General features: G+C 44.1%; 1 protein-coding gene and 1 gene segment (V, D, J or C); both read left to right on the top strand.

The window, feature by feature from the left end:
• The window catches only part of LOC118559253, a 34,888-nt gene that overhangs the window by 2,223 nt on the left and 15,517 nt on the right, over positions 1–17,148 (top strand).
• On the top strand, positions 8,808–11,534 carry LOC118559250. Of its 2 annotated transcripts, XR_004928725.1 has the most exons (3): positions 8,808–9,441; positions 9,946–10,880; positions 11,438–11,520. XR_004928725.1 is itself a non-coding variant. In XM_036129942.1 (2 exons), the coding sequence occupies exons 1-2, from the start codon at positions 8,885–8,887 to the stop codon at positions 10,595–10,597; spliced, it is 1,209 nt and encodes a 402-aa protein (XP_035985835.1). In that variant the 5' UTR covers positions 8,808–8,884; the 3' UTR covers positions 10,598–11,534. The 2 variants fall into 2 exon arrangements, 1 of the variants encoding a protein (XP_035985835.1); XM_036129942.1 differs by having other exon boundaries at positions 9,946–11,534.

Genomic DNA, 17,148 nt, shown 5'->3' with positions numbered 1-17,148 from the left:
CGCAGGCTAGCCCGCTGCTGAAAGACCAACGATTTCCCCTGCATTCCCATCGTCTCTTCCTTGGATGGCCAAAGTGGACCGAACTCACACGAGGCACCGACAGGTTGGACAGAGAGACCCAAAGGGAAAGTTACGTGGTCATTGGAAATGTTTGTGATGCATTCACATGGTGCTTTAAACAAAGGGGCTAACAGAATTAGCCCATGCTAGTATCCTGTTCCATGGCATTGCTGATATGGTTCAAATATGTTTTATGGGTATAACAAACGTTATCTCCACGGGGGTTTCATACATTGATGCGATATTAATGTTTACGTTATCCGGCCACACATTATGACTAAAATTTAGCTCCTGTCATGATTTGTCTTGGATGAACGCGGACACAGCACACACACACACACAGAGCTGGATTCAAGTGTTTATTGCAACAGCAGGAAGTGGATGATGAAAGCCAGAGTCAGTTTACCAGACGAGGTTGTAGGATGCAGGAACTGGCAGACGGGAACAGACCGGAGCAGACAGAGCAGGACCAGGAGACGGACAGGAACTGGACAGGCATGATGTTCTGACATGTGAGGACGAACCGGTAATCAGGAACAAACTAAGGTGAATATATATATCAGGATGAGCAGGTGAAGCGAGTCCATGGTAATTGCAGCCTGACAGGTGTTCCTAATCAGGGCTGCACTGGAGAAGGAGCCAGGAAATGTTCAGAGTGCAGCCTTCAGGCTGCATCATGACAGCTCCTGGTTACATCCGGTTCCAGACTTTCAAAAGGAGCTTGTATTGAAGCATAAGGATGGTTTGTTTCGCTCCACCATCGTTCAATAGTGCTATGAGCCTTATTCCCGCATTAATATTGAATATTAATGTCGATTTAAAGGCATTTTGGATTAACTTTAGGAGTAATCAATTTTAGCGACCGATCGCTACAGCGACCCCTAGCGCCCGGAGGTAAAATCGCATAAATAAAATCTACCGTCCCTGAAGTAACTGATTTTACTGAGCAAATCATTCTTTAAAATGTTATTTTCTCAAAAGTTTTTTCGTTTAACTGTTCAACCACTGATTGTTGAGTCCTTGGACTGATGACAAAGACAACAGAGACATGAAGCAGTAAAGATCAGAGACAGAGCTGCTGTGGAAGCAGGAAACTCTTTGATTGGTTGAGTAGAAGTTGCCCCGCCCCCTGATCTTCAGCTCCTCCAATGACATTATGTCTTCTTCCTGCAGTGGAGGAACATTGTTCATCTGCTGTGTGGCTTTCAGAGCTCCAAAGACATGTTGCTTTACCTCTTTTTGCTTCTATCTCACATTAGAGGTGAGTTTAAGAACAGGGATTCAGGTTTTGTTCCAGCTGCTGCATTAACCACAGATACAGACTGCATTTCACTACTTTTCTGCTTCCTTTGCTCTGATAGAAGGAAAATCAGCTTTTCATCATCTTGGAAACTGAACTGACAGAGTTCTCCTGTTGATTTAGTTGTGAATGTCCACAGAGTAACACTGAACAGGGGACATGTGTCCACTGTCTTCTCCTCTCAGCCTCATGGACAATGTTAGTCTAACGGCTTCATTTTCTTCTCCTTTTCCAGGACTAACAGCTGGAGACACAATCTCTGCTGGTACAGAGGAAGTAAGAGGGACAGAAGGACAACCTGTCTCACTCAGCTGTAACTATGAGACAACTGCATCCTCTGCAGACCTCCACTGGTTCAGACATCACTCTGACCTCCAGGCTCCTCAGTTTCTACTCTGGAAAAGAGGAAAAGGAGGCTCTGCTGAATATAATCCTGATAAGCGATATTTCTCAGCAACAACATCTTCATCCACTGAGCTGAGCATCAGAGAGCTAATCCTGGCAGACACAGCTCTCTACTACTGTGCTCTAGAAACACAGTGATACAAAGTGTAGAAGAGGCTGTACAAAAAGCTGAACACAGATATCTGACTACTCTTCAGAGAGGAGGGAAGTGGTGTTCAAAGCACAGCTTCATATCAGATGGATTCTGCTAATTCCTGTTTGATCACAGTCACTGTGGTTCCAGCTGCTGATCAAACACTGTGGGAGGATCCACAGGAGCAGAGTCACTAATCTACCACACTCACAGGAACAACCAGAGCAACTGAATCAACCTGTCAGAGAGACAAACAGAGACAGACAGGAAACCCTAAATGCATTTTGGTCGAACTCGTACTTAATAAGCTATAAACATATTTACTAATGCTTTACTCCTAGACAAGTAATAGTGGATGAGGAATGTATAAATAGATGATCTACTAATCCTGCAGTGCATTAATTAGTCATGCAGTTGATAATAGTTTCTTTAGTGTTCTTTTGAACCCTTCTGAAGTAAATATTACTTAAACTTTCTTACGTGTCTGCCAGTGTACAGTAAACCCTTGAAATATAACAAAAATCTCAATAAATAACATAAAAGGCCATATTAGTGCAAAGAACAATGCAAAAACTAAATCTCTTTGAACATCAGTTTCCTTTAGAACATTGGTTGAGCTTCATAAGATTTCCCTATATTTTCTAGGTGCAACAATACAAAGCTCAGCAATTGGAGCAGTGGTGATAATGGTGTTCTGGTTCACTCAACAGCGTTTGAATGCTTTAGCCACTGTACCATGTTATGAAAATATATAATCATTTATATGATAATAGTGTATTTTAAAGTTTTATAGATATTAACCTTTAACACAGTAACCTGGGATGAGGAGTTCTTTGCAGAAAACAATGGCTGCATTCAGGCTTCAGTAATGGTACCAGGTGCAGGATAGCACGGGAGATATATGAGAGTTTTGTAGATTAGTTAACGGTTTTTAAAACTTTCTCATGGCCCTGAAGCTTATCTTAGTCCACTCCCAAGAAACAGACCAGGGCCATTACTTACATCTAAACAGCTGGACTGGCAGAAAGCACATTTCTGCTGGAGACTGGATCTCTCCAAAGGGGGGTTAGCCCAACCCCCTCAGGAGTCCTGGAGCTGTTAAAAACACATGTTTTGGGTTTATACGATGAGACAACAACTTGCAATCTGTATAAGGCACGTCGGGAAAATAGGCTATGCGCTTCGCTGATAAGTTTCTAAGTAATGTCTCCCAGCTTAGAATTACAAGTTGTAATAAATATATGTATGTTTTAAGTGTTTGGTCTCTGATAAATTGTTTCTTTCACCACTGAAAAGAGCTATAATTAAGATAATTACTGTAAAATCACTCTAAATCATTCTCGTTTGTCCCTAGGGATGGATGGAACATTCCATATAAACAATTGGTCCTCTCCATCAACAAGGTCTTAGTCAAGCTTTTCTCTATTGAAATTCAGAGGTACGGTCCGAAATTACTTCAGTTCAGAGTGTAGCCGTGTTCACTTCCTGGTTCCTCAACCAATCATATGAGAGTTCCCAGGGTTCCCAAAACAGAGCGCAGCATTTGGTATTTTATCTTGGCAATAGAACAGCAGCCTGCAAACAGGGAAGCCAGTAAGAGAAGCGGAGCAGAAATAGAACAGAATAGAACATCCTGTGGAGGTAAAAGGTGAGTTTAGCAGCAGCAATGGACCATTGAGGAAACTGCATAATATGCCATTGTCAGTGTGCATGAAACACTAGGTGTGCTGACAAACTGCCTGGGAGCTCCTCCCATTCAATCAGTGGTGAACCAGGTGGAACAAATCTTCCAAGCAATCTGAGCATGCCAGTACCTGGCTCTGTTGTCTTTAGACAGTGGAAGGAGCATTAAAGAGCACCACAAAACCAAGGAACTTCATCTTTGAAATCAAGGTATTTGTGCAAGATCAAGCCCTCCACAAAACTGTGAAGGACAGCCGGTAAGCGCCATATTGGCCATGTTTTGACTTTGATTGGACTTTTTGCTGTAGTATTTGTAACTTCCAATGTTGTTTAGTTTTATCAAACAAGTGGGGTACAAAGGATAAGTAAGAGCCAAATTCATTGTTTCATAAAGAATGTTTGTTTGAAATGGTTAAAAGTAATTTAAACATTGTAGAAATCTTAATAAACCAAGTTCTTAATTCAGTTTAGTCTTCAGAGTCTGAAATTTTGGCTAAAAAGAAATGTAAGATCTAGTAACTTGGCTAAAAAAGATTGAAACATAGTTTGGCTAAAATATAATGAGATCTATTTAATTAACATGAATATTAAACCAATTGAAGGTAAAAAAGGTATTTGGCTAAAGGTACTTGGTTAAAAGATAAAGTATACATTTTGAAAATTAAAATACCAACTGTTTTGTTTGGTAGAACATATTTAGTTGTACGGTTACAATGAAAGTAATGTGTTTATCCAGGTTATATGTGAATGACTTTGTGCATTTAATTTGGCTGTAACTCAGATAATAACTTGTATTTGTAATCTTTCTTTTGAGGTTTTTCACCTGTTTACTGCCAACCAAAGAATGGTAAATAAAAGACAAAGAACCGATCCCATGGCTGTTTGAGTGAAATCCTGTTAAAATCTTCATGTGGAGGGACTGTCCCTTTCAAGTGGGGAATTGCACAAAATAATAGATCAAAACTTGACAGTGAAAAACCGCTCTGAAGACCCAAAAGACCAAAAAAGTGTCCATAGAGACAAATAAAGATTGTTCCCGCCCTGCTGTCGTGATTGAAATGGCTGATTCATTACTGTTGGAGCAGCTAAAGACCGCAAGGACATCAGCGAAGCGTCAGTTTTCCCGTCTGGCCAATAATGTGCTACGAATGCATACAATGATGTCAGAAGAGGAGCTCAAAGACATATTTAAGAAGCTCACTGCAGAAGCTGGCAAAGTCCTAGAAGCCAACGATGATGTAGAGGAGCAATGTATTGAAGAAAACTCTGATGCAGAGGAGTTGAGTGAGCAGCAAAAGAAGGACTTGGCCAAAACAGCCAATGAGTGTGAGATAAAACTGCAAGAGCTAAAGGACCTCATACAAAAGACATTGTGGGCCAATTTCGGGGAATATGAACTGACACAAGCAATTACAACAGCAGAGTCGCAAGCAGAAAACGTGGGAGCTGTGGACCCAAGTAAAAACCCAGATGCATATCTCTTCATGATCGGGCAACTAGAGAAACTTGTGAAGGCTGCGAAGGAGGTGCATAAACATTGGAAGTGCTGGGCCCCCCCAGCAGAGCAACAACAGTTCCAGAGTCGTGTCAAAGGCCTTGAAACCATCCTGCCAAAACTCACAATAAGACAAGCAGACTTTATAGGGGCACACGTCAGAGGAGAAACCAGCAGATTAAGTACTACTTCAATCAGTTGTGTACCAGCAATTAGATTAAAGCCAGCTGCCCTTCCAAAGTTTTCTGGCATCCGCCGAGAGTTTCACCGGTGGAAAAAAGATTGGGAAGCGCTCCAGATGCAGGGAGAACCTACTGGATCCAAAGAGATTAAAAAGTTCCAACTTCTCGACAGTGTGGATGAGAAGACAAGACGAGACCTCCGCCTTACAAGTTACACAACTGCTGAGGAGGTTTTCCGGGTTTTAGAGAACCGCTTTGGAAATAAGACAACTATAGCCCTTGAGATAATAGAAGAGCTCCAAAGACTCCAAGCAGTTAAAGGGAACCAGCCCAGGAGGATTGTTGAGCTCATCCAATCTGTAGAAAAAGCCCTGGTCGATCTGAACGAGCTTGGCAAGACTGGTGCAATAAAGAACCCTCTTGTAACAAAAACAATAGAGAGTAAACTTCCTGATGGCCTGAAGAAGGAATGGCTTCTTCATGTAGCGGGCAAAGGTGATGAAGCTGAAGAAGACAGGCGATTTGACTACCTCCTCAAGTTTCTTCAAGGTCAAGAAGGCATCTATGAGAAGCTGGACCAACTGAGAGAGGAGGAACCAAAACCTGAACATCGGCAAGCTCGAACCAGGACTTCCACCCAACTGAGCAACCAGGCTCAAGGATGTGTGGTCTGCGGAGACGGCAAGCATAAGAAAAGGCTATACTTCTGCCAAAAGTTTCGCGCGCTTAAGCTGTCAGAGAAAAGAGATGCTGTCAGGAAGCTGGGAGCCTGCAAAAAATGCCTGGAGATTCATAATGAAGGTGATTGTTGTAAATCAGAGTTTCTGTGCAGAAGGCCAGACTGCAGAGAACCGCGTGCTGCAGAACACCACTATTATCTTTGCCCGAGAGCTGATGCGTCCAAAGGGAATGTCGTCCAGAGGTCCAACAACAGCAAAGTGGGAGGTGACACAAGAGAGAGTTACACCCAAGCTCAAGAAGAGTTCATTAAAAGCCTCTCACCTGAACTTGTAGAGAAGTATCGCAATGCCTTTTGCAACACTATAGCCAGAACCTCCCTCGTGTCCAACCAACCCAGTCTTCTAGCAGAGAATGGAATCGTGGAGTGGCCAGTCATCATGATGCTCTTAGAGGTCACAGCCAATGCAGGACAAAAAATTGGGACTTTGATCGACCTGGCATCAGATACAAATTACATAACTCATGATGCAGCTGATCGTTTGAACCTTAGAAGTGAAGCCATAACCCTTGTTGTCCACGGTGTGGGAGGAATGAAAGTTCAAGTTACCACAAAACGGTACCTCCTAAAGATCCGGGTCCGCACAGAGCAAGGCAACTTCAGATCCCACCAACTCCTCTGCTATGGTTTGGACAGCATTGCAGAGATCCACAAACATGTGACAGCTAAAAGACTCCAAAAGTTCTTTCCAGATGTCCCCCAAAGTGAACTTGTGAGACCAAGACAGATACAGCTTTTGATAAGCCATAAAGAAGGGCGACTGGTCCCACAGAAAATACGCACTGTTGGGGACCTTGTGCTATGGGATGGGCCATTGGGAAAGACAATTGCAGGGACACACCCTTGTCTGTTTGAAGAAGCTACAGTTACAGCACACCAGTCCAGAGCGCACTTCGCCAGGTCAATGAGAACAGCAGCATTGATGTATGAAGAACATATTTGCGACAAACCTACCATCAAGTCTTCTTGTTCTGCTATTACCACTCGGGATTTTGTTGAATGGTGGAGATGGGATAGCATTGGTGCCCCTTGCACCCCAAAATGTGGAGGATGTCGCTGCGGCAGTTGTCAACCTGGTGGCAAAGAAATGACTCTGGCTGAAGAAAGGGAGCTGGAAGTTGTAAAGGGTGGCCTGACTTATGTTGGTGCTGATGACCACAGTGATAGCCCACACTGGCATGCAAGATATCCATGGCTCATGGACCCATCTACATTGCCAAACAACAGAAAAGCAGTGGAGGCAACCTTCCTCAGAACAGAGAGACAGCTCGCCAAAGAACCGCAGTGGAAAAAAGCCTACAGTGCCCAAGTTCACGAAATGGTTGACCGCCGGGCTGCAAAAAAGCTGACCACAGAGGATCTAGCCAACTGGAATGGACCTGTCTGGTATATTAGTCATCTTATAGCACCCAACCCCCACTCTGTTACAACTCCAGTAAGACTTGTCTGGAATAGCAGTCAGAAGTACAAAGGCCAAAGTCTCAATGACTTTCTAATGAAAGGCCCTGACGTTCTCAACCCGATCCGAGCTGTCCTCCTCAAGTTCCGCCAAGGCTCCTTCGCCGCTCTAGGAGACGTCAGGAAAATGTATAATTCTGTGTGGCTTGAGGAGAGGGAAGTCCATCTACACCGGTTCTTGTGGCGTGATTCAGAGGGTGATGAGCTAGAACAGTACGCCGTAACCAGAGTGAATATTGGGGACAAACCAGCTGGTTGCATAGCACAACTTGCCATGAGGGAGACCGCTAACCTGCCTCAATTCAACCACCTCACAGAAGAATGGCAAGTATTAAATGAGCATATCTACGTCGATGACATCTTAACATCCCACAACTGCCGTGAAAGACTTGAAGTCATCACAAAGAATGTGGAGCTAATTCTAAAAGCAGGAGGGTTTGCATTGAAGCCTTGGGTCTTCTCAGGTCAAGGTAAAGGAGAACGAGAAAAGGCATCACCAAATATTGTTGTCCTGCCGAACCAGCTTAAGGAGGAAGACAACAAGGCGCTGGGTCTCGGCTACATTGTGGATGAAGACATGTTGCATGTCATGGTGAGGGTCAACTTCTCCAGGCGAAAGAAAAAGATGAGACTTGGGCAAGACTTGCTGCTAGAAGAAGTACGAACGCAGACACCAGACCCGCTGACAAGACGTGAACTGTTGAGTCAAGTTGCTGGTTTGTATGACCCAGTTGGCCTGGCAACACCATCAAAACAAAGAGGGGCTATCTTGGTCCGAAGGGCATTCCAAGAGGCAAAACCAAAGTGTAGCATGGTCAAGGACACATGGGACCTTCCTCTGTCAGATGAGCTCCGCAAAGATGCTATTGGAATTTTTGAGGAGTACGTCCAGCTAAGCAAAGTAAGGTTCCCAAGAGCCCTTACTCCACCAAAGGCAACAACTGAACCAGTCGCTGTCACTTTTTCAGATGGCAGTGAAAGCTCCTATGGTGCTGTCCTCTACCTGCGGTGGAACTGTAACAAACAATTAACAATTCGACTAGTGGAATCAAAAGCAAAGCTGACACCTTTAGACCAGAAGGGGGATGCGGTCAAAGCAGAACTTTGCGGTGCAGTTTTTGCATGCCGGCTGAAAAAGTACTTTGAACAGCATACCCAGATCCAGATAAAAAGGTGGTACCATTTGTTAGACAGTCAGACTGTTCTTGGAGCTATCCAGCGTGAAAGCTATGGATTTCAGACTTTCTTTGCCAATAGAATTGGAGAGATCCAAGAAAGCACACGGCTACAGGACTGGTGGTGGATCCCTGGACCACTCAACATAGCCGACATTATCACTAGAGGAGCTGGGCCAAAGGAACTTGATGCCCATTCAGAGTGGCAGCAAGGGCCAGAGTTTCTACATCTTCCAGAGAGCGAGTGGCCAGTTATGTCGTCAAAAGATGTGTCTTTGACAGCTCGAGAAAGCATTAACAATATGCAAAAGAAGTCATTTGTGGCAGCACTCACAAGAGCCCAAGCGAAAAAAAGTCTTCCAAGTCTTGTGGGACGACTTCCTGCTGGTGCAGCTGTCCTAAACTTGGTGAATGAGAGGCGCTTTAGTAGCCTAAAGTGTCTAATCAAGACTGTTGCTTTTATCTGGAGAGCCGCCAAAAAGTTTGCATCTGCAACAAAGTCCATTGAGAACCCAAAGTGGGAGGCGATTCCCACAAAAGGAGTTATCACCGCCACAGAACGTCAAGAAGCAATAAGAGACATCTATCTTGCTGCTCAAGAAGGGGTGACGTTCCCAGCTACCACTACGGACCGCTTGGTTGTGTACAGAGAACCAGAATCTGGGTTACTAGTTTGCGGTGGGAGAATCCATGGCTTCAGGGAGGATGGCGCTGCAGTTCCCCTTCTGCCTTGTAATGCATGGGTCTCTACTTTATTGGCACGGGAGGCGCACGATGAGGGTCATGAAAGTGTGGCTGCAACCCTGCTGAAAATGAGGAGGAAAGCCTGGGTCATCCAAGGGAGGAAAATTGCCCAAAAAGTAGTGGAGAACTGCCTTTTCTGCAAAAAGTCAAGAGCAAGAAGGTGCAAACAAGTAATGGCTGACCTACCTCCTGAAAGAACTACACCTGCAGCCCCGTTCGAGTTCACTACAGTCGACCTCTTCGGACCGTATCATGTCAAAGATGACATCAAGAAACGGGTCTCAATGAAAGTGTGGGGTGTCGTCTTCAGCTGTATGGCCAGCAGGGCAATTCATGCAGACTTGGTCAACACAATGTCAGCAGAGAGCTTCTTGATGGCTTACCAACGCTTTACTGCAATAAGAGGGCACCCAAGAAAGATCTGGTCCGACCCGGGGACAAACTTCATTGGCGCTAAACCTGTCCTAAGAGAGCTGTACCAGTTCTTGGATACTCAGAATAGAACTTCAATAGAAGAGATGTCGGCTCAAAAAGGTACCAAGTGGGAGTGGATAATTCACCCTGCTGACTCACCTCACCGAAATGGGGCTGCTGAAGCCGCTGTCCGCATTCTCAAGAAGGCACTCCAGAGCCTGGGCAACAACACTGGCCTCAGCTACAGCGAGCTTCAGACAACACTACAACTTGCTGCAAACCTTGCCAACGAATGCCCAATAGACGCCAGGGTGCAGAGCCATGAAGAAAGCGTGCAGTATGTGTCACCCAACACACTTCTCCTGGGCCGAGCCTCTCCAAGCGGTGAGATCAGAACATTTGACTTTGCAAACTACCCTTATAAGAGACTCAGAGAAATGCAGAACCAGGTCAACAAGTTCTGGAGGTCTTGGAGCCAGCTTGCCGGCCCAAACTTATTTCTGAGAAGTAAATGGCACACTCTGCATCGCAACGTTGCTATCGGAGATATTGTCTGGTTGTGCGACCAAAATGCAGTGAGGGGCCAATTCAAGCTAGGACGGGTGGTGAGCGTAAATCCAGATGCTAAGGGCATTGTTCGGGACGTAAACGTCAAAGTGGTCCAAAGCTCCTGCCTTCCTGTCACGAAACCCACACTAAATCGGCCATCCGCCAAAGTCCTGAAAGAAGCTACCCAAACCACGGTTCTGCACAGAGATGTTCGACGCCTGGTTGTCTTACTACCAGTTGAGGACCAAACTCGGAGCTGACCGGCAGTAAGCAGGTGCTGATTTACGATCTTTCCATCGGTTCCCGTGGGAAGATCGAGTGGGAGGTGTGCTGACAAACTGCCTGGGAGCTCCTCCCATTCAATCAGTGGTGAACCAGGTGGAACAAATCTTCCAAGCAATCTGAGCATGCCAGTACCTGGCTCTGTTGTCTTTAGACAGTGGAAGGAGCATTAAAGAGCACCACAAAACCAAGGAACTTCATCTTTGAAATCAAGGTATTTGTGCAAGATCAAGCCCTCCACAAAACTGTGAAGGACAGCCGGTAAGCGCCATATTGGCCATGTTTTGACTTTGATTGGACTTTTTGCTGTAGTATTTGTAACTTCCAATGTTGTTTAGTTTTATCAAACAAGTGGGGTACAAAGGATAAGTAAGAGCCAAATTCATTGTTTCATAAAGAATGTTTGTTTGAAATGGTTAAAAGTAATTTAAACATTGTAGAAATCTTAATAAACCAAGTTCTTAATTCAGTTTAGTCTTCAGAGTCTGAAATTTTGGCTAAAAAGAAATGTAAGATCTAGTAACTTGGCTAAAAAAGATTGAAACATAGTTTGGCTAAAATATAATGAGATCTATTTAATTAACATGAATATTAAACCAATTGAAGGTAAAAAAGGTATTTGGCTAAAGGTACTTGGTTAAAAGATAAAGTATACATTTTGAAAATTAAAATACCAACTGTTTTGTTTGGTAGAACATATTTAGTTGTACGGTTACAATGAAAGTAATGTGTTTATCCAGGTTATATGTGAATGACTTTGTGCATTTAATTTGGCTGTAACTCAGATAATAACTTGTATTTGTAATCTTTCTTTTGAGGTTTTTCACCTGTTTACTGCCAACCAAAGAATGGTAAATAAAAGACAAAGAACCGATCCCATGGCTGTTTGAGTGAAATCCTGTTAAAATCTTCATGTGGAGGGACTGTCCCTTTCAAGTGGGGAATTGCACAAAATAATAGATCAAAACTTGACACTAGGTGTAATAGCTGCTGGGCACGGATTTTGGTCCCATGAAAAACATCAATATATTTTGTATTTGGGTTCCCCGGTCATTCAGGGCCCCTTGGAATCCTCCTTATGCAACACCCATGCCTAAGTGTCATAATTACTTATTCCTCCTTTAAGAACTTAAAAAGGAAATAAACCTAGGCTACGATGTCATCTTCTCTGCGGCCTCTGGACTGAAAAAAAAAAACAGTGGTCCTCCGGTTTTAAAACTGGCTGGAAAACAGCATTTTGTAAAACTACTACTTCCTGTCAGCGGTTGGATACCTCTGATTCCTGTTTGGTCCTTCTACCCCTGAAGAAGCAGCCACACTTAATACCAACACAAACTATACTTTAACAATTTCAATCTAAACAAACCAGAAAAATAGTTTATAGATATTCAGCTGAGGCTCTTATAATACTGTTGTGGGAAAAATAAGTGAGAAAGAGCCCTGAATGATGGTGATATCAGCTTCTTATGGATCAGCAGTGACACTGAAAGAGTGATAAGCTGTCAGCCTGTGAGCCTGTAGAATATTATGGAGTCACAGTTATCCAACCTTATGGGCTGCCCCGAGATAACTGACTTTAAAATTGGTTTTATAACATATTCCATTACATTTCTTAATCATGGTACTTTATACTAAATACTTGGAATGCTTACCCTTAAAACTGCATTTAAGCCTTTTGAATGTCACATTATGAATTGGGAGCTAATCCCTTGTGAAAAATAAACATCTTATTGCTAAACATTATTGACTAAGAAAAAAACTAAAGTAATGAACCATAAATATGTTTTTGTTTATCTATTATTGTTAATAGATCATATTTCTGTTTTTGTAATAATATGACAAAGTGCTTGAACATAGCAGCAACTTTGTTGACATTGCATCTGTTAATAGTAACAGTTTTGCTTACCATTTTTTTTAATTCACAAAATGAAATAAATGTAATAATAAGAAAACATGGTACAAAAAATAGACTAAGACTGAAGAAGTCTGTTGGAATCGACACATTTTTCAACACAGAAGAACTCGTCCAGAAGACCTACTCATCATCTTTTTTTAATTAAAACAAAAACCCTAATGAGTTTAAGCTTTAAGCTAAAAATCATGTCCAGCTTCGGTTCAGGTGTTTTTAGCATCCAGAGATCTGAGAGGAGGAAGAAGCTGAGGAGGAGAAACAGGCAGAGATCAGAACAGAGAAGGACTCCCACTGTCAGATGAATTAAAGCACCAAAGCAGACAGAACAGAGAGAGAGGAAAGTGCTGTTGCTGCATCACTGGGTCACATTTCCTCTGGTTGTCATCACACTAAAATGGAGCTTAAAGCAGGAAGAATAAATGTCTTTAAAGGATCCATTTTCTAGAAATCACTGGAATAAATGAGGCCAGTTTCTTCTGGTCTTTAGCAACATTTCTCTCCTCCTTTAGGACTCAGCTGTGAACAAGTCACTGCAGTCAAGGAGGAAGAGTCCAGTTTAGAAGGCAGCTCTGTTCCTCTGTCCTACAGATACTCTAACACTACAGCTGCTGCTCATCGTTTCTTCTGCTATGAACAACATCCAGGAAAACCAGTTCCTGCTGCACATCTGAGCCTCTGACAAGCTGCTGGAAGCCTTTTTCCACTGTTCTAGTCATCCTTTCAGCTCCTCTAGAGGGCGCCATTCTCCAGGAGGCGGGCTCTCCTTGTGCTCTGGGTTGCAGCATTGTGTCAATAATAAGTGGTGCTGTGAAGAGAACAATATTCAGACTGAATGTTGAACATCAGCTAGTTTCTCCTGCTGATTTCAACCTTGGTGGACAGATGGATCCTTGGCTGTGGATTATTCTGGCTGCTCTTTTCTTTGGTAAGATACAAAGCTCAACATGTTTCCTTTTCAACCACTTGAACACATTACTGAGCTCTACATGAAGAGCTTTTAATGTTCATTCTACAGAAAATCAGAGCAGATCATTTCTGGTGCCATTTGTTACCTTGTAAAAACACCTGATATGGTTCAAAGTGACAATGATCAGTGAAAATGACATCTATTCTACATGTGATAGAAGTCTTTAAAGCTGCTGATTGTTCTCCTTTAATCAATCATCTTTATTGATTCATCTCTTCCTCTGCATGTTCTGTTCTTCCCCAGAGTGTAAAGGAGACTCAGTGAAGCAGACGGAAGGAGAAGTTGTTGCTGCTCACGGAGAATCACTGACTCTGGGATGTTTTTATGAAACCAGTGATACCAATCATGCTGTGTTCTGGTACAAACAAGAAGAAAACAGCTTCCCAAAGTACATGCTGAAACAATACTATCAAACAAGAGACAACGCTCCAGAGTTCAGCAAAGACAGATTTCATGCTAAAGTCAACAACTCAGCTTTTAATCTGACGATCCAGGATCTCCAGCTGTCAGACTCTGCTGTGTACTACTGTGCTCTGCAGCCCACAGTGACAGGAAACACCAGAACTCTGTACAAGAACCTGCAGTACTCCACAACATCCACTCATAAATCAGGATGCAGAACATGAGGTGCAGCTGCAGGAACCAGACTTTAATCTACTCTGGGAGGCAGCAGCACCTTCACTCTGTGTCTCTACAACAGTTTAATGTGGAAGAAGTCGGTGGAAACCAGAGGAACCTCCAGTTAGGATGATCAGAGTTAGGAGATACCCTCTGGCCCCAACCAGCAGCTGTGTTGAAGATAGACTTGCATATAATCAGGAGTGTGATTATAGCTCACTATCTTCAGAATCAGAATCAGAAATACTTTAATAATCCCAGAGGGAAATTGCTGTTTCAGTACAACCGCCATCACAAAACATCACAAACATTTCAAGGGGAGACAATTTACTTTACCTGCCAAGGAACTACCTTACACAGTGCCCACAGGGCGCTGCCATTACCCTGTGGAAAGATAGGGGCCACAAAAGGAAGCTGGGAGGGGAAAAACATAACTCATGCTTTATCCTATTACAGGATACAGTTTGAGATATCAAAAACCTCTTGCACAAAAAGCCCAAATAAGACGGGACACATATAGCAGAAGGTAAACATTTGAGACTAGTCGTGTTTAATTTCATCAGTTTATATGAGCATCAGTTATGTGTGTCTGTTTGGGTGAAAGTGTTTATATCTCCATGAACGCTCTCCAGAGGCCATTGTCCTTGATGTTGTCAGCCGGCCCACAGTTCAGAAAGCATCCACCGATGTCAGCGGGGGAGGAGGGAGTGGGGGAGAGTTCTGAGCTCTACGCCATAACAATCCAGGAGTAGAGATAGGGAGGGCATAAACCAAATATGTTATTTGTTATGAGACAAGCTGCACTGCCTTTCCTGTCAGCTTTAAGTCTTTTGCTAGCTCCAAATGGTAAATCCAATATTCCAATTAGTTGGGCATTTCCACGTTTTCACTTCCAGATTTTATCCCATCTCCTCTTGAGTTCAACCACCAAAGCCAGTCTGCGTTCCAGCACAGCCAGCTTTTCGGCTCTGCTCCTCCACCTTCCAGGTTTGTCCGTTCACTGCCTTAGTGAGCGCGTCATATGCAGCCGGCAGCCTGATCAAGGCCAAATGGTTACCGACATCCGCTGTATTTGCTGATACATCAAAAATCCACCAGAACCAATAAGTAGAAATCCAATTATTATAAATATCTGGAACATCTACTTGACAGAACCGAGTTCATCAATTTTGCTAAACTAAATGTGCAATATGGCATTTGTAAAAATTAATTCTTGGAATATGAACAACTTAAATCTATAATTAGAAATAAATATAAGCATATTAATGGTGGTTTACAAATCCCAACTAATATATTAGAGTTCCTAGATTTAACCCCCCCCCAAACTACTGTCTAAATCATACAGGACACTGACTAAAATAGATGATTCGATATCTCTTCCTATTATGAAATGGAAAAAGGATTTATCAGGCACCTTTGAACAAAATTTCTGGGCTCAGATATGTCTAAGAACTTTCAAATTGACTAGAAACACCAACTTACAACTAATACAATACAAAATCCTTCACAGAGTACACTACACAGGACAAAGACTATTCAAGATGGGTTTGGCACAATCTAATATCTGTCCACACTGCATAGGCAATCATCTTGATAATTATTTTCATGCGTTATGGTTATGCACACCAGTCCATAGGTTCTGGACACAGATATGTAAGGACTTATAAAAGTGCTTGAGTTGTAAAATTACACCATTCCCATCAGTTTGCTTGCTCGGTAATTTTGAGGAAAGTCCTCTGAAAAAAGAAATAGTTTACATGGTTTTCACTGCATTATGTATCGCAAAGAAAACTATCCTCATGAATTGGAAAAGTAAAGAAAATCTCAGTATCAATCAGTATAGAGATCTTTTGTTGGATCATATTAATCTAGAGACAGCATCTGCTTCCACATCTGATTGGTCTCTTTGGGCTCCTCTGATCAACACCATCACTTAGTGGAATAGGGGGCGGTGGGTTGCTTCCTGCAGGGCGCAGTGGCTGGATGGAGGGGTTCCTGGGGTTTTGGGGGGACTTGGAGTATGGTGCCTGGTGGATCTGACTCCAGGGTCTGGAGTCAGACCCACAAATCTACAAGTGTGGGGGGGGTGGACGTTCTGGTGGGCTTGTGTCCGGCCCCCTGTCCCGGTCTTGGTCCGTGTCGTCTCCCGGTGCGGGTTTCGCTTGGGGGGTGGGGTTTGGGATGGCTCGTGCGGGCTTGCTGGCCAGGGTCCCCCCCTCTTATTTAATTATTTATTTACTTTTTTTTTTTTTTTCTTGGGGGGGTAAAGCCAGTAGGCTTGGTGGGTGGGCTGGGGGGGGGGGTGGAGGTGTTGGTCCTGGTGGGTGGTTGGCTGGCGGGCCCTGCGGCCTCTCCCTGGCCCCCGGGCTACGGTGGTGCCACTGGCGAGGCCCCCTTCTCTGCGTGGGGCTTTCGGGGAGCGGGGGTGCCTATTGGAGTCAGTAGAGGAGCTGGCTCCCTGGGATGGCTTCCCAGTCCTTTGCTCCCCATCCCCGGACTCCTCCTTCTGCCTGCTCCATCACGCCGCCACACATGTAGGTCCTGGGGGAGAGGGCGTTACTGGATGTCCACTTTCTGGTGAAGCCCCTCTCCCCAATTTTATCATGCATCTTAGACACTTTCACTCCAAACATTTTTAAAACGCACACTCATGTAGGCCATGGTATGGGGGGTTGGGGGGAAGACGTCTGGGGGGGCTTATGTTGTGTGAGCCTCACCTCGGACGGCTCCCTTCACCTCCTCTCGCACTTAGACATTGAGGGTTCTGGGCAGTTGCCCGGAGGGGGTGCGCTGGCACCAGCTTCCTTCCGGAGGGGGGGTGGGCTGTGCCATGCACCCTCTTCGGCGCTCCCAGTTTTTAAACGCACTTGAAAACAACATGCAGCAACACAACATCTGAGCGGGCGTAGGGAGGATCGGGGTCTTCTGCACACCCCTGTTCTCCGATGGCGGCAAGGAGTCTGGGGCCTGGAGGAGGTGCGGGCCACTGTGTCCGGGGTCTTGGCAGGGGGCTGCAATGGGTAGTCAGCGGC

The sequence above is a fragment of the Fundulus heteroclitus genome, unplaced genomic scaffold (genome assembly GCF_011125445.2).
Source record: "Fundulus heteroclitus isolate FHET01 unplaced genomic scaffold, MU-UCD_Fhet_4.1 scaffold_253, whole genome shotgun sequence".
NCBI classification, from domain to species: domain Eukaryota; kingdom Metazoa; phylum Chordata; class Actinopteri; order Cyprinodontiformes; family Fundulidae; genus Fundulus; species Fundulus heteroclitus.
The sequence above is the reverse complement of the archived record's forward strand: the minus strand, read 5'-3'. Positions and strand labels throughout refer to the sequence as shown.